This window comes from Rhinoraja longicauda, chromosome 36 (assembly GCF_053455715.1).
Source record: "Rhinoraja longicauda isolate Sanriku21f chromosome 36, sRhiLon1.1, whole genome shotgun sequence".
Classification (NCBI taxonomy): domain Eukaryota; kingdom Metazoa; phylum Chordata; class Chondrichthyes; order Rajiformes; family Arhynchobatidae; genus Rhinoraja; species Rhinoraja longicauda.
In genome coordinates this window covers 8,944,488-8,970,263 of record NC_135988.1, presented here as the reverse complement: position 1 = coordinate 8,970,263, position 25,776 = coordinate 8,944,488, and the positions used below count along the sequence as shown (strand labels likewise).

Below are 25,776 nucleotides of genomic sequence, written 5' to 3'. Positions count from 1 at the left end.
GCATTGTCAGGTGGAGTGGCCAGACCGCTGAACCTGGAAGTGCTTGCACGCCCTTCACCTCCTCCCTCTGTTGGCCTCTGATGGAGCACGGCAGCAAACTGGTTAACTTAACCCGAGGGCAGGAGTAAACATCTGGAGTTCAATTCCTGCAGCTGGCGCACTTGAATCCGAGCAAACAAATTAATTGTGGACTGAAGCATTAATCAGTGTGTGCGTGTTGGTTTGAGGCTGGCGTTCATTTGCTGTTGGGCTTAGTTGTTACTTTAGGGTCATTGTGGGTTACATTTATCTTGCATCACATGTTTTACTGTTGCAACTTTGTACGTAGCTGGCTTCAGTTTAGTTCACATTAGCCTGTGACAAATGGATGTGTGTGAATGCTCCGATACTCCTCAGCATCAGTGGAGGAGTAACTCACTGCTATAAAACCGATTATCCATTATCCAACCGCTCGAAATCTGGATGGTTCAGCAACGGCCTTGCCAGGTAATGTTCACTGTGTCTGATGTGCTCTCACTTGCACCCCAGTCACTAAGGTCATCCCTCCACCCGGCCTCGATCGCCCTTTTATACTTACCAACCCTTCTGACATTTTTAAAGAAAGTTAAATAATTAAGTATTCATAAAATCACATCTGATAGTCTGCAAAATCTGGTGGCACTTGATGTCCTGTGAATAGTTTTACCTCCGTGTAGACCATAGAACAGCACAGTGCAGGAACAGGCCATTTGGCCCACTGTGTCCGTGCCGAATATAATGCCAAGTTAAACTCGTCTCCTCTGCCTGCTCGTTGTCCATACCCCTCCATTCCCCACATGTCCATGTGTCCTATCTAAAAGCCTCTTATCTTCCTTCATCACTACTCCGACAGAGCATTTCCATCTTCCACCCTTCTCCGTGTTTACAGAAACGAACTTACCCCACACATCCCTTTCAAACTTTGCCTCTCTCGCCTTAAAGTTGTGCCCTCTGGTCTTTGTCATTTCCACCCCGCGAGACATTTCCACCCTTCAGTCCGGGGGTACGTGTTTTTAAGCTTCTGTACCTTCTGCCGGCCTGCAATCAGTCTGAAGAAGGGCCTCGACCCGAAACGTCACCCATTCCTTCTATCCAAGAGATGCTGCCTGACCCGCTGAGTTACTCCAGCATTTTGTGATACCTTCGATAATGACCATGGCGGGATAAGTTGTTGATTATGTTGGCTGCTTTTCCAAGGCAGCGTGAAGTGTAGGTGGTGGGAAGTCCGGTCTGTGTGATAGACTGGGCGACATCTACGACTCTCTACAATTGCTTGTTGTCTTGGGCAGAGCTATCCCCCAAACCAAACTGCGATGCAACCCGACAGTATGCTTTCTGTTGCATTCGTACAAGGTAAGATAAGGAAAGCATTTATCTGCGTTTGGCTCTTTCCCACACAGGGATCCCATTCATCTAAATGTGCTTTAGATTGGGAAGGGGAGTCTCCTCCTGGAACCAGTTTCACCCTTGAATAGCTTGACGTCTGATCTATTTGCAAGGTCATCTGAATGGGTTGGCTGCTCCCACATCAGCCCTCCCTGTTGGACAGCGGCGTAGCAGATGTGGCACATCTGGACCTCCCTCGACGTGTCGGTTCCATGTCAGAGCGCACAGCCAGATATGCCGGCTATATTTAGGAAATAGGTCTGGAGTCGTATAACACGAAAACAGGCCCAACTCGTCCATACCGACCAAGATGCCCCATCTATGCTAATCCCAATTGCTTGCATTTGGTCCATATCCCTCTAAACGTTTTCCTATCCATGTTCCTGTCCAAGTGACTTTTTAAATGTTATTGTACTTGCCTCGATTACCTCCTCTGGCAGTTCCTTCTGTATATCCACCACCCTCTGAGTGAAAAGGGTTGCCCCTCTGGTTCCTGTTAAATCTTTTCCCTCTCACCTTAAACCGATGTCCTCTGGTTCTTGATTCACATAACTCTAGGTGAAAGACTCTGTGCATTCAACCTAACTATTTCCCTCATTATATCCTGGATCTCTGTGTTCGGGAAATCCAAGACCCCAGCTAGTCCAAAGAAGGATCTCGAACCGAGACGTCACCTCTTCAGAGATGCTGCCTGTCCCGCTGAGGTACTCCAGCTTTTTGTGTCCATCCTCCAAAGGCACAAGTGGCTGGCGTGATTTGGCTCAGTGGGATGGATTCTTACTTGTGCTTTGAACTGGCCCTGCAAGACACTCTGTGCCCCGATTGCAATGGACAATTACTTTCATGTACACTTGCAGAAATAAAAATAAGTGTACCCTGCTGCAGTTGGGTGAGTGGGAGCTTAGTTTAGTTTGGAGACATGGCGTGGGAAATAGCCCCTTCAAGCCACCAGGTCCATGCCAACCAGCGGTCACCTCTACACTATCTTGCACAACAGAGACAATTTCAATAGTCAATAGTCAATTTATTTGTCACATACACACAAATGTGCAGTGAAATGATAGATTACCCACAGTCCAACAATAAGGCCAATAAAAATAAGCAATAAAAATAAGCAAGAAACATCCATCACAGTGAGTCTCCTCCAGTCATCTTCTCACTGTGATGGAAGGCCAGAATGTCTTTTCTCTTCCCCTGCCGTCTTCTCCCGCAGTCAGGCTGTTGAAGTTGCCATGTCGGGGCGGTCGTGGCTCCCGACATTGAAGCCCCTACAAACCTGCACATCGTTAGAATGTTGGAGGAAACCGAAGCACCTGGAGAAAACCCACGTGGTCACAGGGAGAACGTAGAAACTCCGCACAGACAGCGCCCCTAGTCAGGAACTAACTCTGGTCCCTGTTGCTGGTTACGGAGGTGGGTGGGGGGGGGGGGGGGGGAGGGCGTAAGAGGCAGGAGAAAAGGGTCGAGGGGGGAAAATAGATCTACCATGATTGAATGACAGAGTAGACTTGATGGGCTGAATGGCCTAATTCTGCTCCTATGCCTTGATGATTGACCTTTCATCCTTTTTGTTTTGGCAGCGTTCCCTAACTGATATCTCCAACAGCAGTGGAGGCCCAGAAGCCCAGAGAATGGACATGATCTATAGCGTTGAGGATGTCCCACCATGGTATCTCTGCATATTCCTGGGCATGCAGGTGAGTGAGAAGAAAGCCACAGCCCTCTGTTTAGCCGGGAGCTGGATCAGGGGTTGAGCATCGGGTTCTCAGGCACAACCAATGAGGCTCCATCTGTGTGGCGTGTTTTTACTGGGCTAACCCCATCTAACTTGGAGATCCACTCATCATCTGCATGGATTACAAAGGCTTCCAAGTTGAATCTGGGATCTGAGGCAGTGTAGAGACAAGAACTGCAGACGCTGGTTAATACCCGATACGTCACCTATCCACCTCCTCCTGGGATGCTGCCTGGTATGTTGAGTGACTCCAGCACTTTGTGTTCTTTTTACATAAACCAGCGACTGCAATTCCTTGCTTTAGACAATAGGTGCAGGAGTAGGCCATTCGACCCTTCGAGCCAGCACCACCATTCAATGTGATCATGGCTGATCATTCTCAATCAGTACCCCGTTCCTGCCTTCTCCCCATACCCCCTGACTCCGCTATCCGTAAGAGCTCTATCTAGCTCTCTCTTGAATGCATTCAGAGACTTGGCCTCCACTGCCTTCTGAGGTAGTGAATTCCACAGATTTACAACTCTGACTGAAAAAGTTTTTCCTCATCTCAGTTCCAAATGGCCTACCTTATTCCTAAACTGTGGCCCCTTGTTCTGGACTCCCCCAACATTGGGAACATGTTTCCTGCCTCTAACGTGTCCAACCCCTTAATAATCTTATACGTTTCGATAAGATCTCCTCTCATCCTTCTAAATTCCAGTGTATACAAGCCTAGTCGATCCAGTCTTTCAACATACGACAGTCCCGCCATTCCGGGAATTAACCTAGTAAACCTACGCTGCACGCCCTCAATAGCAAGAATATCCATCCTCAAATTTGGAGACCAAAACTGCACACAGTACTCGAGATGCGGTCTCACTAGGGCCCTGTACAACTGCAGAAGGACCTCTTTGCTCCGAAATGCAGAGGGTTTGAGGTAATGTGGTTGCCCTCAAAAGACTAATTAAAAAGGAACTGCATTTGTGGGTTTTTACCAAAGATAGACACACAATGCTGGAGTAACTTAGCGGGTCAGGAAGCATCTCTGGAGAAAATGGATCGGTGACATGTCTTCTTCAGGTGAAGAAGGGTCCCGACCCGAAACGGCACCCATCCACTTTCTCCAGAGATGCTGCCTGACCCACTCAGTTACTCCAGCTTTTGTGTCTATCATTGCCTTCAAAGTCTGCTCTCCAGTTGAGAGATAGGCTAGATGTGTAGGAAGGAACTGCAGATGCTGGTTTGAACCAAAGATGGCCACAAAAAGCTGGAGTAACTCGGCAGGAAGGGCAGCATCCCTGGAGAGAAGGAATGGGTGACCTTTCGGGTCGAGACCCTTCTTCAGACTGAAAGCCACGGGAAAGGGAAATGAAAGTTATAGACGATGATTGCAGAACAGTGATTGAAAGATATGCAAAAAAATAACGATGATCAAGGAAGCCGGCCATTGTCAGCTGTTTGTTGGGTGAAAACGAGAAGCTGGTGCGACTTATAGAAACATATAACAATTCTTAAGGGGTTGGAGAGGCTAGATGCGGGAAGATTGTTCCCGATGTTGGAGGAGTCCAGAACCAGGGGTCACAGCTTAAGGATAAGGGGGAAGTCTTTTAGGACCGAGATGAGAAAACATTTCTTCACACAGAGAGTGGTGAGTCTGTGGAATTCTCTGCCACAGAAGGTAGTTGAGGCCAGTTCATTGGCTATATTTAAGAGGGAGTTAGATGTGGCCCTTTTTGCTAAAGGGATCAGGGGGTATGGAGAGAAGGCAGGTACAGTCTACTGAGCTGGATGATCAGCCATGATCATATTGAATGGCGGTGCAGGCTCGAAGGGCTGAATGGCCTACTCCTGCACCTATTTTCTATGTTTCTATGTTTCTATGACTTGGGTGGGAGAGGGAATGCTGGGGTTACTTGAAGAGGGAATGCCGGGGTTACTGGAATACGGTGTGGAGGAGGAAGCTTATTTTAGAGATACAGTGTGGAAACAGGCCCTTAGAGTCAACGGTTCCACACCGACCAGCGATCACCCATGCGCTAGTTCGATGTTATCTCACTTTCGCATCTTTTACGACAATTTACAGAAACCAATTAACCGACAGTCCGCCACGTCTTTGGAACGTGGGAGGAAACCAGAGAACCCGTGAAAACCCACGCAGGTTGCAGAGAGAACGTACAAACTCCACACAGACAGTCCCTGCTGTCAGGATCAATAGACAATAGGTGCAGGAGGAGGCCATTCGGCCCTTTGAGCCAGCACCGCCATTCATGGCTGATCATTCTCAATCAGTACCCCATTCCTGCCTTCTCCCCATATCCCCTGACTCCGCTATCCTCAAGAGCTCTATCTAGCTCTCTCTTGAATGCATTCAGAGAATTGGCCTCCATTGCCTTCTGAGGCAGAGAATTCCACAGATTTACAACTCTCTGACTGAAAAGGTTCTTCCTCATCTCAGTTCTAAATGGCCTACCCCTTATTCTTAAACTGTGGCCCCTGGTTCTGGACTCTCCCCAACATTGGGAACATGTTTCCTGCCTCTAATGTGTCCAACCCCTTAATAATCTTATATGTTTTGATAAGATCCCCTCTCATCCTTCTAAATCCCAGTATATACAAGCCTAGTCGCTCCAGTCTTTCAACATATGACAGTCCCGCCATTCCGGGAATTAACCTAGTAAACCTACGCTGCATGCCCTCAATAGCAAGAATATCCTTCCTCAAATTTGGAGACCAAAACTGCACACAGTACTCCAGTACTGGGTATCACACCCGGGTATCTGACGCTGTGAGGCAGCAACTCTACTGCGTGCAACCGTGCTGCCCCAGAGAGAGAGAGAGAGAGTGATAGTGAGAGAGAGAGAGTGCAATGGTCCCCTCGGCTGATGTTGGTGTTCGCTGGCCTGGTTCGTTACCACATTGATTAGTCTAATCTTGCAGCATAACAACTGTTGAAGCGAGGAGAAGGACCAGAGTTCAGGCTGTGGCTTCACCACCACATCGTTGGTGAGGTTGATCGCATCATCCGAATGTCTTTGCCCACCAAGAACTCGACGAAGGTTGAACGCGGGGGGGGGGGGGGGGGGGGCAAAGTTGAGCAGCCGAGAGTGGCAGAGGAGAGATGCGGCCGCTGATTTCTTGACAGCGTATCATTAACCTGCCCGCTGGCTCAGTCTGGTTCTGTGTGTAACCTGGGCAACGCTGAAAGGGGAAAATTAAATCACAGCTGAAATGTTGCACATAAGTAGCCTCGGGGAAATAAAGAGAGACGCACGCAGACCGCTCCGGATCTCAAAGCAAAGAGGAGTGGTGTTCCCGATTGGGCAAAACCCATGGACATCTTGTCTGCTCGGAGCTCCCCAAGTTCCCTATTGTTCTCCATAGTTGAAAATGAAGGGCGGGTTCCTCAATATTCACGATTTGCAAACAAGTAGGAGTTTTCTTTTGCATCCCTCCCTCTGCCCTGCTCATTTGTGGGGTCAATATAGCAAAAAGATAGTGCCATTTAAAAGGCTTTTCGACAGTCGCATAGATAAGCAACAAATTGAGGGAGACGGATCATATGCAGGCCGATGAGATGAGTAAGAGGCAACACAGTGGCACAGCGGTAGAGTTGCTGCCTTACAGCGTCAGAGACCCGGGTTCGATCCTGACAACTGGTGCTGTCTGCACGGAGTTTGTACATTTTCTTTGTGACCGTGTGGGTTTTCTCTGAGTGCTCCGGTTTCCTCCCACCCTCCAAAAAAGAGGCAGGTTTGTAGGTTAGTGGGCTTCTGTAAAATTGCCCTTAGTGTGTGGAATGCAAAAGTGGGACAACGTAGAAGTAGTGTAGGGGTGATCGATGGTCAGAGTGGTGGGCCAAAAGGCCTGTTTCCACTCTATAATCTCTAAACCAGTAGATATTGGGCATCATATTCGGCACATACTGGGGTGAGAGGGAACTTTTTCACCCAGAGAGTTGTGAATTTGTGGAATTCTCTGCCACAGAGGGCAGTGGAGGCCAAAATCACTGGATGAATTTAAGAGAGAGTTAGATAGAGCTCTGGGGGCTAGTGGAATCAAGGGATATGGGGAGAAGTTGGGCACAGGTTACTGATTGTGGATGATCAGCCATGATCACACTGAATGGCGGTGCTGGCTCGAAGGGCCGAATGGCCTATTTTCTATGTTTCTATGTTTCTATACATAGTGGGCCGAAGGGCTGGTTTCGATGCTTCACCTCTAAATAAATTTGAATATCTTGGCATCATATTCGGCACAGACATAGTGGGCCGAAGGGCCTGTTCTATGGTCTATGAGCGTGGGCTGAGGAGCCTCCTTGCAGTGTACCTCCTCTCACTGGGACAGCCTGCGTCGATGGCCAGCTGATGCCACAGGTGGGAGTGGGAATGGCAGGGTGGGAGTGCTGGCTTCCCACAGGGCTTTATTGTTTAATCGTGCCGGCTTTGTTTACTTGGCTTCCTGTTGGGGGAGCCTTCCTCTCCTCAAGGTCTTGCTGCAGCCACCAGCTTTCAAAGAGTTCCGAAGCCTTTCAAGGTTTCTCGCTTGATGTTCCTTTTGAAAAGGAATCCTACTGTGGGGAGCTTAAACAGGCTCTAAGGAAACCCCACGAGCCAACCTCGACGTTAAGTGGGTGAGCTCAACAGCCACTTAAGCAGGGCAGAGTAAAGTTAGAAATCAAAGACATTTTAAGGTGCAAAGGAGGGGAGAGCAAAGAGTGTCTGTGTTGGGGCAGAGAACAGGAGAGGCTGATTGAAATTGGAGATGGTGGCTATCGCTGGGAGAGGACAATGAAGGCTTGTGAATTCAGTGGAGGGAGTATATGAAGTGATTACACATGAAATGCTGGAGTAACTCAGTGGGTGAGGCCTGCATCTCTGGAGAAAAAGAACAGGGGGCGCTTCGGATTGAGACCCGGGTCTGACGAAGGGTCTCGACCCGAAACCTCACCTCCTCCCTTTCTCCAGAGATGTTGACTGACCCGTTGAGTTGCTCCAGCATTTCGTGCCCATCTTCGGAGGAAACCAGCATCTGCAGTTCCTTCTTGCACATAACCAGTGATTGGTAGCTTCGGAGGGAGAGGCAATTAAACACTGAAACTGTGGGATGCAAAACACTGCAATAAACATCAGAACACGCGCGCCACAGTGTTGCAGTTGATGGAGCTGCTGCCTCACTGCATCAGAGACCCGGGTTCGAATCTGACATCGGGTGCTGCCTGTCTGGAGTTTGCATGTTCTCCCCGTGACTGAGTGGGTGCTCCGGTTTCTCCAGGTGCTCCGGTTTCCTCCCACATCCCAAAGACATGCGAGATTGTAGGTTTATTGGCCTCTGTGAATTGCCCCGAATGCTAGGGGGTGGATACGAGTGGGATCACAGAGAACTGGTGTGAACAGATGCTCTGCATCTTGAAACACATTTAATTTGTATCTATTCACTGTTCTGAGGAGAGGCCATTGATGTAATAATAATGCTGTTTTTCTTCCAAAGATGCCGTCTAGCCTCGTGACTATCAATATTTTCTGTTTTTATTTCAGACTTTTAAAAAAACCAATAATTTATTTGAAAAAGGGACAATGTACATTAATTGACATTTAAACAAATGTAAATGTACTCGAGTTAGCCGAGAGGCTAGTTTTTATCGACAGTCCCTTAGCCTGATGTTGTTAGGCATCCTAGAAAAGTAATACAATACAATATGTACAATAGTTAAAAACATAGCACATTACCACACAAAGCAGTGCAGTCAATTAAAATGAGCTGACAAAACCCAAACAGCAGATGTAAAAGATGTTTGAGTACAGTCTTAATTTAAAGTTTACATTTTTTAGGTTTAAGTTTTAAAAGTCACGTTCAAGTTGGACACTTCTGGTGTCTTCTGCATTGTTGCTTTTCGTTGGGTGGCAAGTCAAGTTTATTTGTCACATACACATGCACGATGTGCAGTGAAATGAAAGTGGCAATGCCTGCGGATTGTGCACGAAAAAGAATTACAGTTACAGCATATAAATAAAGTTAATAAGTTACTATAGTGTAGACAAAAATTTAGTCTCTGGAGTTATAAAAGTTGACAGTCCTGATGGCCTGTGGGAGCCTTCTCTGACCCTCCAGACACTGCTTGCTCCCCTATCCCATGCATGGACAGCTATGCATGTCCGCTTGGCATTTGTGAGACTGTTGGGATGGGCCGCAGGGGGTTTGAGTGTTTCCAGGCTGCGATCGTTGAGTTTGACCTCGGCTTCTCTTTCCCTTGTTGTCTCTCTCCAGCATTACCTGACCTGCTTCAGTGGCACCATCGCCGTGCCCTTCCTGCTGGCCGAAGCCATGTGCGTTGGCTTCGATCAATGGGCCACCAGCCAACTGATTGGGACCATCTTCTTTTGCGTGGGCTTGACCACCCTGCTCCAAACCACGTTGGGATGCAGGTAGGTCTTTGCCAAGCACAAACCTGGTGACCACCGCAATGCAGCCACGGTCAATGGCAGAAGGACCGCCAATGACCGTGACCGATGACCATGATGAAATATCGCCTGTAACATGTCACTGTGAAATTCTTTGTTTTGCTTGCCATACACAATGTATGCAAAGAGTCACCACCTATAGGGCGCAGTCAAAGTCACAAAGTGTTGTCGGCGGCCCTCCCACGTCAGGTCCCTATTTGTTCTTGGTGTTACCCCCCCCCCCCCCATGCTGAGTGCCGCTTTTTTTATTAACCAAAAATAATTTATTCAACTATTTACAATAACATGTACAGTACGAAATAAATCAAAACAAAACCCACCACCATAATACAAGTCAAACAAATATTCTTCAATATTAAGTATCCTATTATTATACAACTATATCTCCAAGGGGTTGGACACGTTAGAGGCAGGAAACATGTTCCCAATGTTGGGGGAGTCCAGAACAAGGGGCCACAGTTTAAGAATAAGGGGTAGGCCATTTAGAACTGAGATGAGGAAAAACTTTTTCAGTCAGAGAGTTGTGAATCTGTGGAATTCTCTGCCTCAGAAGGCAGTGGAGGCCAATTCTCTGAATGCATTCAAGAGAGAGCTAGATAGAGCTCTTAAGGATAGCGGAGTCAGGGGGTATGGGGAGAAGGCAGGAACGGGGTACTGATTGAGAATGATCAGCCATGATCACATTGAATGGCGGTGCTGGCTCGAAGGGCCGAATGGCCTCCTCCTGCACCTATTGTCTATTGTCTTTGTCGTTTCACCCCCTGCGGTGCCCAGCGCTCCCGGAAATCCCCGTGGACATCCCTCTCTAGAACCACCCGGGCGCGGACGTAACCCCGGAAAAGAGTCAGGCAGCCGGCTCGGGCAGAGTCCTCTGGCGCCTGGGGCCCTCTTTGTTCTCTCGGCGGCGCGTTATTGACCGGCCTCTGGCTCGTTCCTGTGTTGGACAGTTCCATGTTCCAACTCGTAGGTGCAGAGGGACGTGCACTTTCAAAGTACTCCATTGGCTGAAAAGCAACTGGAGACATCCCAAGACCTTGGGCGGCACGGTGGCGCAGCGGTACAGTTGCTGCCTTACAGCGAATGCAGCGCCAGAGACTCGGGTTCGATCCTGACTACGGGCGCCGTCTGTACGGAGTTTGTACGTTCTCCCCTTGACCCGCGTGGGTTTTCTCCGAGATCTTCGGTTTCCTCCCACACTCCAAAGATGTACAGGTTTGTAGGTTAATTGGCTGGGCAAATGTAAAAATTATCCCTAGTGGGTGTAGGATAGTGTTAGTGTGCGGGGATCGCTGGGCGGCGCGGACTCGGTGGGCCGAAGGGCCTGTTTCCGCGCTGTATCTCTAAATCTAAAAATCTAAAAATCTAAAAAAAAATCTAAACCTTGACGGGCACAATTGAAAAGCAAGCCCCATTTAAAGTGTTAGATCAACAAAAGAGAGAGAGCAAAAGAAACTGGGAGGCATTGGTTGGTTAGCTGCCCTGGAATGTGGTGACCAGCATCCGCCTTGAGCTGCTTTGGTCCCTTCCACAGGAAGGCAGGGAGTTTCATGATTTGGCCAGTGTTATGGAAGCATTGAATGATGGCAGGCCATTCTCGGAGAAATGTGTTCCCATGACTTGCTCTCTTGGGCTCAGTTGGAGGTGGCTGCGGCTGGCATTTGCACAAAAGAAGGTGAAATGAAAATGTGCTGTTTGTTTAAAAATCACCACTAGATGTAAGAGCAGTAGGGGGCCATTCCCCCCCCCCCCCCCCCCCCTTCTGCTGCTTGCTAGAAACATAGAAAATAGGTGCAGGAGTAGTCCATTCGGCCCTTCGAGCCTGCACCGCCATTCAATATGATCATGGCTTATCATCCAACTCAGTATCCCGTACCTGCCTTCTCTCCATACCCCCTGATCCCTCTAGCCACAAGGGCCACATCTAACTCCCTCTTAAATATAGCCAATGAACTGGCCTCAACTACCCTCTGTGGCAGAGAATTCCACAGATTCACCACTCTGTGTGAAAAAAAACGTTCTCATCTTGGTCCTAAAAGACTTCCCCCTTATCCTTAAACTGTGACCCCTTGTTCTGGACTTCCCCAACATCGGGAACAATCTTCCTGCATCTAGCCTGTCCAACCCCTTAAGAATTTTGTACGTTTCTATAAGATACCCCCTCAATCTTCTAAATTCCAGCGAGTACAAGCCGAATTTACTCCATTCAATGAGATCACGGCTGAGTTGTTATTGTAACTACCTGTACGTGCGAATGACAGAATCGAGGGCCGTTGGCGGGAATGGGAGGTGAGTTAAATAGGACCAATGTAGATTGTGTGTAAATGAGTGTTTGATGGTAAGCATGGACTCGATGGGCAAAATGACCCGTTTTGATGCCGTATGACTTTCCCATACTCGCACATATCCCTTGTTTCCGACAATATTTAAACATCTATCAACCTTATCTTGAATATACTCAGTAACTGAGCCTCCACAGCTCTGGGGTGTTAATTCCGGAGACTCCCCTCCCTCGGTGTGACTCCTAGTTTGAGGCCTTGGTGCCCAGGTCTGAGGAGTTGGAGAAACTTTGGCCGCCCTTCCCTCTCCTCCCCTCCCAGAGACCTTGCTTGCGGCAGGGAGCCGCGAGCTGTATCATTGATACCTTGTTGCAGACCCATTCCTTCTCTCCTCAGACGCTGCCTGACCTGCTGAGTTACTCCAGCATTTTGTGAAATAAATTCCTTCGATTTGTACCAGCATCTGCAGTTATTTTCTTACACTACTTGTTGCAGACCCTGATTAGTCAGTTTTATGTGTTTCCATACAGCATGGAAACAGGCCCTTCCTTCAGCTCAACCGAGTACACAACGACCGGCGATCACCCATGCACCAGTTCGATGTTATCTCACTTTCTGCACAATGGGGGCAATTTACAGAAACCAATTCGCCTACAGACCGCCACGTCTTTGGAATGCGGGAGGAATCTGGAGCAACCGGAGAAATCCCACACGGGGTCACATTGAGGACGTACAAACTCCGTACGGACAGCACCCGTAGTCGGGATCGAACCTGGGTCTCTGGTGCTGTAAGGCAGCAACTCTACCGCTGCTCCACCGTGCTGCCCTAAGACCGTGTTTTGTATGTAACCCTCTCACACCTCTCTTTGCCCTTTCCTCCTTTTCCAGCTCCAAACCTCTGCTATCCCAGGGGCGAGATAGGCTGGGACTGGAATATGGTGTGGAGGAGGAAGTTTAGTTTGGCTTGGAGATACAGTGTGGTAAACAGGCCCTTCGGCCCAACCGAGTACACACTGACCAGCGATCACCCATGCACTAGTTCTATCTTATCTCTCTTTCGCATCCTACAAACCAGGGACAATTTACAGAAGCCAATTGACCTACAAACTTGCACGTCTTTGGAACGTAGGAGGAACAGACAGCACCCATTGTCAGCATTGGACCTGGGTCTTTGGTGCTGTAAGGCAGCAACTCTACTGTTGCTCCTCTGAGCCGCTCCATTGTACCACGTGAAATGAGGTCGATGTGTTAAAAAAATGTGAATAACAGCTGCTAATCCCTGGATCTCTGAGAGACCCTCTGGATGGCACAGCCGACTAAAGCCTTGTATTGACCTTGGTTCAAAGCCAGCTCAGCCTCAAGGAAAAGCTCTCTTAACTCTTGTTGATTGCTTTTGACCTAATTTCAGCAACGCCACTCAGTGTATGTTTCGTAAGACATCCCAAGGTTTTTCCTTGTGCTTTAGTTTAGTTTAGAGATACAGCGTGGAAACAGGCCCTTCGGCCCACTCGAGTCCGCACCAACCAGCGATCCCCGCACACTAACACACACGTGGGACAATTTGCACATAAACCAAGGCAATTAACCTCCAAATCTGCACTTCTTTGGAGTGTGGGAGTAAACCGAAAATCTCGGGGGGAAAACCCACGCGGGTCACGGGGAGAACGTACAAACTCCGTACAGACAGCACCCGTAGTGGCTTGGAGATACAGTGTGGTAAACAGGCCCTTCGGCCCAACCGAGTGCACACTGACCAGCGATCACCCATGCACTAGTTCTATCTAGAGATCCCCGGGTCTCTGGCACTGCAAGCGCTGTAAGGCAGCATCTCTACCGCTGAGCCACCATAGCCGCCCACAAATGCGTTGTCAACCAAAACTGAGCACCATTGGCATTTGTTTAGATAAACGAAGTATCCAAATAGAACAGTGGAGCACAAGAACCAGCCCTTCGACCCACCTTGTCTGCGCTGAAAATGATGCCAAGACTATCACTTAACCACAAATTACCAATATCGCTCCATTCCCTGTCCAACCATATGCCTGTCCAAAAGTCTTTCACATGCCTCTAATATATCCTCTTCAACCACCACTCCAGATACCCACAGCCCTCTGTGTAAAAAAAACATGACCCGCGCATCTCCTTTAAACTTTGCCCCTCTCTCCTTAAAGAAATGCCCTCTATTATTTGACTTTTCCACCCTGGGGAAAGAATATTTTGACCAGCTACCCTATCTATGCCTCTCATCATTTAAAATCTTGTAGGTTTTCAAGAGTGTCTTGCATACCCTCCACAGAATTGTGCGCCTTTCCTCAAAATGTATGAGGGTGTCACGGGTGCAGCTGGTAGAGCTGCTGCCTCCTGTGCCCAGGATCCCGGTTCGATCCTGACCTCGGGTGATGTTTGTACCTTCTCTGCGCATGTGCTCCGGTTTCCATCTACTTCCTAAAGACACACGGGCTTGTAGGTTAATGGGTCTCTGTAGGTTTCCCCCTAGTGTGCAGGGAGTGGATGCGAGTTTGGGATAACACAGAACTCGTGTGAAGGGGTGATCAGTGCTCAGCGAGGTGGGCTGAAATCCCCATTCCCATGCAGTATCTTTCAATCAGTTCAACCTTGAATAATCTATATATTAAAACTCTCGTTTGTTTGTTTGTTTGTTCCTGGACTACAGCCAAAACGGTACACGATAGCATGACTATTTTGGGTCCACCTTACTCACCGCCGTCCCTTTGGTGCTAATGGAAGAAGTTTCGTTGAAACTGGTGTTATATTTTTAAAGTTATTCACATTTTAAAGTTTAAATCTATCTCCTAGGGAGGGAGGGAGGGGGGGGGGGGGGAGAGCGAGGATAATGGGGGGCTTGAGGGGGATGGAGTGGGGGGGGGGGAGGAGGGGAGTGAGAGTGGGGGGGGGAGGGGAGGGGGGAGCTGCACCAATGCAGGAGAGGTTTGGGCCCATCGGGTCCACTTGGCCTAGTTGTCTTTAAATTGCATATTGGAGGTGATTGTACCTTTATGCAGGCATAACAAGACGTAACTGTTCCACTGTAGATAATTGCAGAGGGAGTGTTGTAGATACAGTTGGTGCAAAACAAAATGGTGATAAGGTAATGAATGACTGGATTGTGTGTGTACTTGGTTTTGGAATTGTCTGGCAATCAGCAATAAACGTCAAGTGTCGTTTCCTCTCAGTCCAGCTGTGTTCACTGTGTGTGTGTTCAACACGAAGCATAAAGGAAGTGGCTACTTGGGAAAAAACTGGGCTTTGATACCACACACATAATGCACTGCACTGCAGTGCAGTGACCTTAACTAGTGAACAATCTTCAATCTAATCTTGCCAAGTAAGTGAAAACCCCTGGCTTGTTGTTTGTCTTCATTTTTTAAAAAAAAGTTTCAAATTACCCATAAATTTCAGATGCATGTCAGAGTTCAAGTCTGTACTTTTATCATGTTTGTGTCAATTGATTACCTTGCGCTGTTATCTCTATGTCCAACTCTTGAACAAATAGTTCATGGAGATTTCACTTGGATTCTGGCCACTGTCTGTACAAAGGGGCGGGGGCTTAAACTGCAGTCTTTTTAGTTTTTTTAGAGATACAGCGTGGAAACTGGCCCTCTGAGTCTGTGCGATCCGCATACATTAGCACTATCCTACAAACTAGGGACAATTTACGATTTTTATCAAAGTCAAATTAACTTAACACGCTAGTACGTAACACACTAGTTGAATATTGATTTCTCTAATTTCAAGTAACCTCTGCATTCCCTCTCTCCCTCCCCCCCCCCCCACACACACTCAAGTCGCACCAGCTTCTTGTTCTCACCTAGCAAACAGCTAACAATGGCCTGTTTCCTTTATCATTGTTACTTTTTTGCAGATCTTTCAGTCATTTGTTCTATACTTCGCCATCTATACCTCTCGTTTCCCTTTCCCGTGACTTTCAGTCTGAAGAAGGGTCTCGACCCAAAACATCACCTATTCCTTCTCTCCAGAGATGCTGCCTGTCCCACTGGGTTACTCCAGCATTTTGTGCCTATCTTCGGTTTAAACCAGCATCTGCCCTTCCTCCCTACACGTAACACACACCAAGGACAGTTTACGGAAGCCAATTAACCTACAAAACTGCACGTTTTTGGAATGTGGGAAGAAACTGGAGCACCCGTAGAAAACCCATGCGGTCACAGGGAAAATGTACAAACTCCGTACAGACAGCACCTGTCATCAGGATCGAACCTGGAGCTGTACGGCAGCAACTCTACCATTGCGCCACCATGTAAAAATTGTCCCTAGTGGGTGTAGGATAGTGTTAATGTACGGGGATCACTGGGCGGCACGGACTTGGAGGGCCGAAAAGGCCTGTTTCCGGCTGTATATATATGATATGATATGATGATATGTGGGAGGAAATCCTAGCACCTAGAGGAAACCCCCGCAGTTATAGAATCAAACTCAATGCTAACATTTATTTCAATAGGGCTTGTCTACATAAACAGGGTTGTAATGTTGAGGCTCTTTCAGCCTCACACTGGTAAGGCCGCATTTGGAATATTGTCAGCAGTTTTGGGCACCATATCTGAGGAACGAAGTGCTGGCTCTGGAGAGGGTGCAGAGGAGGTTTACAAGAATGATCCCAGGAATGTGTAGGTTATATCTGGTGCATACCGAGCACCCAATTACACTAATCCAGTGGAGAATCTTCAACGCCGAGTTCATCTGATGCATGTTTTTCTTTGTTTTGTGTTCCTCAGGCTGCCCTTGTTCCAGGCCAGTGCCTTCGCTTTCCTGGCTCCTGCACGCGCTATTCTGGCCTTGGATAAATGGAAGTGCAACAACACAGGTAGGGAACGTCCTTCAGCTGATCTCTCCATGTTCGCAGCTGGCAGGGAAGGGTCAAGGAAGTGCTGGCTTGGACAAGTCCTACAGCTGTCTCTGTTTGACCAGATGGTCTTGAGCAAAGATACTAGAGGAGCAAGATAGATCACTCGACCCTAAAAACCGTAGTACGTCACGGCGGCCATTTTAGTCGGCAGAAACGTGCAGAAACATTTAAAAAGAAAAATAACAAAAATCTGTGACTTGATAGATGAGATATTTTCTGCATTTTAATGGTATCATCACACATACTGTTCCCCCAAAACACTGATTACACTGCGAGAGGCAAAACGAACGGCGGGTTTTGCCTACTAAAATGGCAGACGTTACGCTCCTTTGCGTACTGCACTTCAGCAGAGGCGATTTCAACGGAGTGGTCCATCTTGTTCCTCTAGTATCTTTGATCTTGAGTGCAGGGCAACAAGTTCAACGTTTTGACTACGAGCGACCCCGTTGGTCACCGTACAGATGTTAATATGATTGGAGATGAAACTTGAAAGGATTTGCATCTGCATTTTATTTTCTCGTGTACCGTTAACCAGGTGCAGTGAAAAAGTTCCATTTACTTTCCCCTTCTTGCTTCTCGCTCGTTCTCTCATTTTCTTTATCTAATCCTGTCTCTTCCTTTTTCTCCCTCTTGCTCGATCTCACCAATCTCTGCCTTTTCTCTTTTTCCCACCCCCCCCCCCCTTCTACCCGGCTCACCCCATTTTCATTCTCCCGTCTTCTCATCCTTTAGTTTAGTTTAGAGATACAGTGCGGAGACAGGCCCTTCGGCCCACCAGGTCCGGGCCGACCAGCGATCCCTGCACATTAACGCTATCCTACGCACACTAGGGACGATTTTTACATTTACCAAGCCAATTTACCTACATCCCTGTACGTCTTTGGAGTGTGGGTGGAAACTGAAGATCTCGGAGAAAACGCACGCGGTCACGGGGAGAACGTACAAACTCCGTACAGACGGCGCCCATAGTCGGGATCGAACGTGGGTCTCCGGCGCTGCAAGCGCTGTAAGGCAGCAACTCTACCGCTGTGCCGCCTTTGGACTTGCCAACCATCCTTGGAATTCTAGTTAAGAGGAGCTTATAAGCGCCCACTTTCTCATACGTTTTTCCACTGTTACTCTACCCTCCCTCCCTCCCTTTCTCCCTCTCTCCCTCCATGCTAATGGTGGTAGATCTGCATCATTCGCCATCCAGGAGAGGGGTGCAAGACTTTGGTTTCCCCAATGCACTTGTACAATGGCGGAGTGTTGTTGACAGTCTCAATGTGGAGACTCGGCTGGTGTGGGAAGCCATGTTGAAGCACAATGTTCAGGCCACACTGCCTGTGGCCCATCCAAAGAATCTTCCCAAAGTCTCTCTTAATCAGGAATCATTGAGCCAACAGGTTTGGAGTGGAGTGCGGTATGGTCCTCTGGTTAATGGCTGCACACTGCCCCCATAGGCAGTGGATTTGCTCCTCAATAACACATAGTTGTAGAGAGAGAGGAGGGATTATGCTTTTTTTGTACCATTGTGGCATGGAACCAGTCAACAAACGAACCTTGCCCGATAATTTCATTGGCATGCAGAATACACTGGTTTGGTATTTTGTCACACGTACTGTGAAATTCATTTTTGTGTAAACCCATTATCTGTGGCATGATCCAAAAGCATTTTGCATTTGTTGTTTCGAGGTGGCGGAATGGCGCAGCGGTAGAGTTGCTGCCTTACAGCGCCAGAGACCCGGCTTCCATCCTGACTACGGGATGCTGTCTGTACAGGGAGTTTTGTGCGTTCTCCCTGTGACCACGTGGGTTTTCCCCGGCTGCTCCGGCTTCCTCCCGCACGCCGAAGACGTACAGGTTTATAGGTTAATTGGCTTCGGTAAAGGTTGTAAATTGTCCGTAGTGTGTAGGTACAGTGCCAGTATGAGGTTGCTGGTCGGCACGGACTTGGTGGGCCGAAGGACCTGTTTCCGCGCTGTATTACTAAATTTAACTACAAAAAAAGAAACTCCTATCCCTGTCTTTTCATTTCAGAGCTCTCTTTTGCAAATGGCTCTGAAATTGTGGACACGTCACATATTTGGCACCCACGGATACGAGAGGTAACTATCGCCATGGATTACTTATTTCATATTTCCTTGTGATATAGTAGGAGGCCACTCGGCCCACAAGTTTATCTTGTCCCTCCACTAATTTGTAGGTGACCTTTTCTCGTTATGTTTTCAGCAACTTGAGATCTACACTCGAGTACGCACAAGGGAGCGATCTACATTAGCCGGTTAATCTACCAGCACTCGGGTCTTTGGGATGTGGGAGGAAATCCTAGCACCTAGAGGAATCCCACGTAGTTACAGAATCAAACTCAATGCTAACATTTATTTCAATAGGGCTTGTCTACGTAAAGAGGGTTGTAATGTGGAGGCTCTTTCAGCCTCACAATGGTAAGGCTGCATTCGGAATATTGTGAGCAGTTTTGGGCACCATATCTGAGGAACAAAGTGCTGGCTCTGGAGAGGGTGCAGAGGAGGTTTACAAGAATGATCCCAGGAATGTGTAGGTTAACCTATGATGAGCGTTTGTCGGCACTGGGCCTGTACTCGCTGGAGTGTAGAAGAATGAAGGGGGAAACATACAGAATAGTGAAAGTATTGCATAGAGTGGATGTGGAGAGGATGTTTTCACTAGTGGGAGAGTCTAGGACTAGAGGTCATAGCCTCAGAATGAAAGGACGTTCTTTTAGGAAGATGAGGAGGAATTTCTTTAGTCAGAGGGTGGTGAATCTGTGACACTTTTTGCCACAGAAGGCTGTGGAGGCCAAGTCAGTGGAAAATGTTAAGGCAGTTAGAAAGTATTGATTAGTAAGGGTGTCAGAGGTTATGGGGGGAAGGCGGAAGAGTGGGATTAGGAGGGAGAGATAGATCAGCCATGATTAACTGGCGGAATAGATTAAATGGGCTGAATGGCCTAATTCTGCTCCTGTGACTTATGAACGTGCCAACTCCGCACAGACAAACCAGAGTTTAGGGTTGAACACAGGTCACTAGAGTTGAGGCAGCAGATCTACTAGTTGCACCACTGTGCCGCCACCTGCTCCATGGCAGAGGCCATTTGGCCCATTGTTCCTGTACCAGCTTGTTGAGGGTTACAAATTTGAATTGCTGGTGTCAGGCTAAGCGGCAGAAAGGAGGTGGGACCATTGGTGTTAATTTCTCCTGTACTTTTGTACAAATGAATATGGAGGGATCTGGGTTAGATGGACATATGGAGGGATCTGGGTCATGTACAGGTAGATAAGTGATGGACATAGGTCTGAAGAAGGGTTTCGACCTGAAGCCTCACCCATCCTTTTCCTCCAGAGATGCTCCCTGACATGCTGGACTTTGCGTCTAGCACTTTGCGTCTGTAAACCAGCATCGGCAGTTCCTTCCTCCACACAGATAAGTGATGGTCTTGGCATCATGTTCTGCACAGACATTGTGGGCCGAAGGGCCTGTCCTTGTGCTGTACTGGTCGATTTTGTTCTATGTTTTCTATGCGCCTGCAATTCTCCGTATTGGGTTCCCCCTTGTTGCTTCAGGAGTGTTTCATTGGCTGCAGAAGAGCTGTCTGTCTGGTGGTGATTTTGTTATGGCGTACATTCGAGTGATTCAAATCTCCTCTTTGCAGATCCAGGGAGCCATCATCATGTCTTCCCTCATTGAGGTGCTGATCGGTTTCGTGGGTCTACCAGGAGTGTTCCTCGACTACATTGGGCCTCTCACCATCACGCCAACAGTGGCACTGATCGGCCTGTCTGGGTACCAGTCAGCAGGGGAGCGTGCTGGCAAACAGTGGGGCATCGCGATGCTGTAAGAACATTCTTTCACACTTTCGAAATATCTTGGGGGCAGTTTTGATTCTCGAATCAGCGGATATTTTTAAGGCGGAGATAGATAGATTCTTGATTAGTACAGGGATCAGAGGTTATGGGGTGAAGGCAGGAGAATGGGGTGAGGAGGGAGAGATAGATCAACCATGATTGAATGGCAGAGTAGACTGGATGGGCCAAATGGCCTAATTCATCTCCTATCACTTATGAACTTACCCCCTTCTCCATGGTGGAAGATGGAGGCATTCAGCGCAGAAACAGGCCCTTCGGGCCAACTCGTCCATGCTAACCAAGATGCCGCATCTAAACTAGTCCCATTTGCCCTTGTTTAACCCATATCCATGTACCTGTCCAAATGTCTTTTATAATCTTGTTATTGATAGAGTGAAATCTAATTAACCGTTAATGCAAGCAATCAGGATTGAAACCAAGCTTTGAGGAATGAATCACACGGTCTGATAAATGACGATTGATGGGCCCAATGGCCTAATTCTGCTCCAATCTCACACGGTCTGATTGATGGGCCCAATGGCCTAATTCTGCTCCTATCTCTTATGATCTTACGACAGATTAGTTGATGCCGTTTGACTATCGAATTCTAGAAATTATATTTTCTACTTAATCATTTTAGATTCACAGTCGTACAGCATGGAAACAGGTCTTTCAGCCCAACTCGTCCATGCTGACCAAGATACCCCATCTCAGCTAGACCAATTCTACTCCTTTTACTTATAATAATAATAATAATGTATTTTATTTATATAGCGCTTTTCATATACTCAAAGACGCTTTACAGAGATTTAGAGAACATAGGGAAATGAATAAATAGATAAATAAGTAAATAAATAAACGAACAGAGAAAGGAGACAGAAGGTGAGGTGACCTTCAGTGGTTGAAGGCAGTACTGAACAGGTGAGATTTCAGCGATGTTTTGAATGTGGTGAGTGTGGAGGAGTCTCTAACGGTTTGGGGTAGTGAGTTCCATAGGGTGGGAGCAGCGATGGAGAAAGCCCTGTCCCCCCAGGATCTGAGTTTGGTCCGGATGTGGGGGGATAGGAGATTGGCAGCAGCAGAGCGGAGGGTGCAGGTGGGAGTGTGCCTGTGGAGGAGGTCGGTCAGGTAGGATGGGGCCAGGTTATGGAGGGCTTTGTAGGTTATGAGGAGGATTTTGTACTGGATTCTCTGGGGGATGGGGAGCCAGTGGAGTTTATAAAGGACGGGGGTGATATGGTCACGGATCGGGGTGTGGGTGAGTAGACGGGTAGATCATTATGACCTTATGATCTCTTATTTAAAGGATACATCAGCATGAGGAGGAATTCACTTGGACAATTCTTATGACGTGAGGGTTGTCCTTTTACGAACGGCTAAGGAAGTTGTATCCGCATTCTTTTGGGTGTGGGGTAAGAATGAGGGGTGATCTTATGGAAAGGTGCAGGATCCTGAGAGACAGGAAGGCCCTGTGGGGCAGCGGTAGAGTTGCTGCCTTACAGCGCCAGAGACCTGTTTCAGAGTTTGCACCATCTCCTCTGTGACCGTGTGGGTTTCCAGCCGGTGTTCCATTTGCCCCCCACACTCCAAAGACGTACAGGTTTGTAGGTTGATTGGCTTCGGTTAAAAAAAATTGTAGATTGTCCCCAGAGTACTGGATACTGCTAGTGTAAGGGATGATCAGTGGTCAGCGTAGACTCCGCGGGCCGAAGGGCCTGTTTCGGCACTGTATCTATAAAGTCTAAAGGTAGATGTTGAGCAAAAAACTATCTGTTGGAAGAATTCGGCACGGTGGCGCAGCGGTAGAGTTGCTGCCTTACAGCGAATGCAGCGCCGGAGACTCGGGTTCGATCCTGACTACGGGCGCCGTCTGTACGGAGTTTGTACGTTCTCCCCGTGACCTGCGTGGGTTTTCTCCGAGATCTTCGGTTTCCTCCCACACTCCAAAGACGTGCAGGTATGTGGGTTAATTGACTGGGCAAATGTAAAAATTGTCCCTCGTGGGTGTAGGATAATGTTAGTGTGCGGGGATCGCTGGGCGGCGCAGACCCGGTGGGCCGAAGAGCCTGTTTCTGCGCTGTATTTCTGAAATCTAAAAAAAAATCTAAAATTCGGTGGGTGGGGCAGCATCTGTGGTAGGAAATGAGCAGATGCCATTTCACATTGGCATCATTCTTCAGGCTTGATGTTTCCATGAGTGGGCGAGGCTGGAACAAGGTGACATGCTTTACAATGCAAGGGGGCGATCATTTCAAACTGAGATGTGTAAGAGGGCAGTGAATATCTGAGAATCTACATTTTCAGAGAATGATGCAGATTATATCATTGAGGTATTTAAAGAGAAGTTAAAAAAATAATAATTCGGGAATAAAGGACTATGGGGACAACACAGAAGAGATGAGATGAGATCTGGGGCATGTCAGACATGATTATACTGAATGATGGGGCAAGCTTGAGGGACTGAGTAGACTACTACTCCTGTTTTCTTGTGTTCTTAAGCTGGGAGGGGCAGAGCTCAAATGTCTGAGTTTTGCTCCTGGTTTGGGACTGGAGTTGTTCCTGGGAGTGGGGGCTTCTTGTGATACTCTTGGACCAGGTTGTTCATTCAAGAGGTCATTTGGGAATGAATGAGACATCAGCTGCATGAGTTGGTCTCTGGTCCCGGAAAGATTGGAGCGACTAGGCTTGCACACACTGGAATTTAGAAGGATGAGAGGGGATCTTATCGAAACGTATTAGATTATTAAGGGGTTGGACACGTTCGAGGCAGGAAACATGTTCCCAATGTTGGGGAGTCCAGAACCAGGGGCCGCAGTTTAAAAGAATAAGGGGTAGGCCATTTAGAACGGAGATGAGGAAAACCTTTTTCAGTCAGAGAGTTGTAAATCTGTGGAATTTACAGCCTCAGAAGGCAGTGGAGGCCAAGTCTCTGAATGCATTCAAGAGAGAACTAGATAGAGCTCTTAAGGATAGCGGAGTCAGGGGGTATGGGGAGAAGGCAGGAACGGGGTACTGATTGAGAATGATCAGCCATGATCACATTGAATGGTGGTGCTGGCTCGAAGGACCGAATGGCCTCCTCCTGCACCTATTGTCTATTGTCTATCACTGAGAAGGCCAAGCAACAATAACTTCGGGAATGTAGGTAGCACCTTTTTTTTTGGAAACCCAGCCAAGTGAAATGTCCCACAGAGCTGCACAGGAGTGTTATCAAATAAATTTTGACCCCCCACCCTTCTCCCACACCCCTACTAAACAAGAATCTATCTTTAAAATACCCTCTGACTTGGCCTCCACAGCCTCCTGTGGCAAAGAATTCCACAGATTCACCACCCTCTGACTAAATAAATTTGTCATCTCCTTCCTAAAAGAACGTCCTTTAATTCTGAGGCTATGACCTCTAGTCCTAGACTCTCCCACTAGTGGAAACATCCTCTCCACATCCACTCTACGCAAGCCTTTCACGATTCTGTATGTTTCAATGAGGTCCCCCGAAACCCGCAATGATTTGGAAGAGATGACCAAAAGCTTAGGCGCGGAATGGGGAAGGTCATTTCTTACCATGTCATTCACGTAGAACAGGAAGAGGATGTTCAATCCCTTGAGCCTAGCTTCCCCATGTAGTAAAGTTCCAGCTGACCCGTGGCAGAATTCCCTGTCAATCACACCGTTAATTAACAAAAACCCATCAACCTCCAGATTTAAAATGAGCAATGACATGGCGACGATGACCATTTGCAGAAGAGAATTCTGAACTTCCACCCTCTCTGCTTGTGGCAGGAATTGCTAACCAGTCCTGGCTACAATCTTTGAGCCTTTGTCTCCTAGGCAGATTTGCTGAGTCTGTGTGCAGTGATATTTATTCAATGTCCCTAGTAGTGACTGATATCTATGTTGGAGGCCATAATGATCAGGCACAATTAGGAATACAAGTGCTGACTGAAGAGTGATTTTATAAATGTGCATCATGTAGGATGTTTACTATGAAGAAACAACAATCTGCATCTTCTATCTTCCTGTCTCCACCTATATCCTTAATTTGTCCCGCCCCCCCTGACATCAGTCTGAAGAAGGTTCTCGACCCAAAACGTCACCCATTCCTTCTCTCCCGAGATGCTGCCTGACCCGCTGAGTTACTCCAGCATTTTGTGAAACAAAAATCTGCAGATGAGTGGCCGAAAAGCTTTTCACTGTATCTCAGCAAGCATGACAATAACCTTAAACTAAACTGGATGTTGGTCGACACAAATGGATGCAAAGTGCTGGAGTAACTCAGCAAGTCGGGCAGCATCTCTGGAGAAAACAGATGGGTTGCATTACGGGTCAGGATCCCTCCAGTCTGATTAAGGTTCCTGACTTGAAACGTCACCTGTAAATGTTCTCCAACGATGCTGCCAGATCTGCTGAGTTACTCCAGCATTTTGTGTCCTGGCGTGTTTCCTAGCTAGTCTGAGATTTTGCTTGACAGGTGGGTGAAGTAATCAGAGATCTCCAGTTGCTGATGTCTCCCTTCAAATATCATGGAAGCCATAGGGTATCAGTCTTGTGGGGTTTTGTTTTGGAAACCCAGCCAAGTCTTTGTCCTAACGTCCCCTAAAGCTCAGATAGTTGTGACGGATTGGGTGCTGGAGGGCCATTGGTGTGATGTGGGGTGAGCCTTGGACAATGGCTGAGGTAAATTCCTCGTGGGCAGGTTGGTGATAAGAGAAGCGTGGAATCCCAAAAGGAATAGGCCAAGCTTGGAAATAGACAGCGAGGGGGATGATAACAGGGAATATGGTGCCCGCCAATCCTTTATGAGACTGGATAGACTCGAGGACAAAGGCCAAGCATCCGAGGCAGAAGGTCCAAGCGTGGCGTGGTTAGGGGACACGGAAAAGTATCAGGTTTTGAGCGCGAGATGAGGGAATCGGCGACGGCGGCTGGCAGACGCTGGACGAGGTACAGGAGGAAGAATTGGGTGTCTCACCTTCCACGCCTTCCGGGTCATCAGTGGGAGGCCCCCCTGGGGCACGAAGATGGCCAGGCAAGGAGAAGGACGGCGGTTTGTGGGCTGATTGGATGGAGAGGACGGCTGCAAAGGGCCTTAATGGTCAGATGCAGTTGGGACTGAAATGGCAGCAGAAATGGCGACTATTGCATTTTGACTCAGTGGGCTGTTTCTATGCATCATGTGCTTAACCGTAGATTGTACA

At 47.9% G+C, this 25,776-nt stretch overlaps 1 protein-coding gene across 1 annotated transcript in view; it reads left to right on the top strand.

Moving 5' to 3' along the window:
• The window catches only part of slc23a2 (solute carrier family 23 member 2), a 77,987-nt gene that overhangs the window by 35,129 nt on the left and 17,082 nt on the right, over positions 1–25,776 (top strand). The window contains exons 4-8 of the mRNA XM_078429178.1: positions 2,985–3,101; positions 9,383–9,540; positions 16,607–16,695; positions 18,757–18,824; positions 20,389–20,570. Of these exons, the coding sequence (XP_078285304.1) occupies positions 2,985–3,101; positions 9,383–9,540; positions 16,607–16,695; positions 18,757–18,824; positions 20,389–20,570 (614 nt within the window). The remainder of the gene's footprint in view (positions 1–2,984; positions 3,102–9,382; positions 9,541–16,606; positions 16,696–18,756; positions 18,825–20,388; positions 20,571–25,776) is intronic.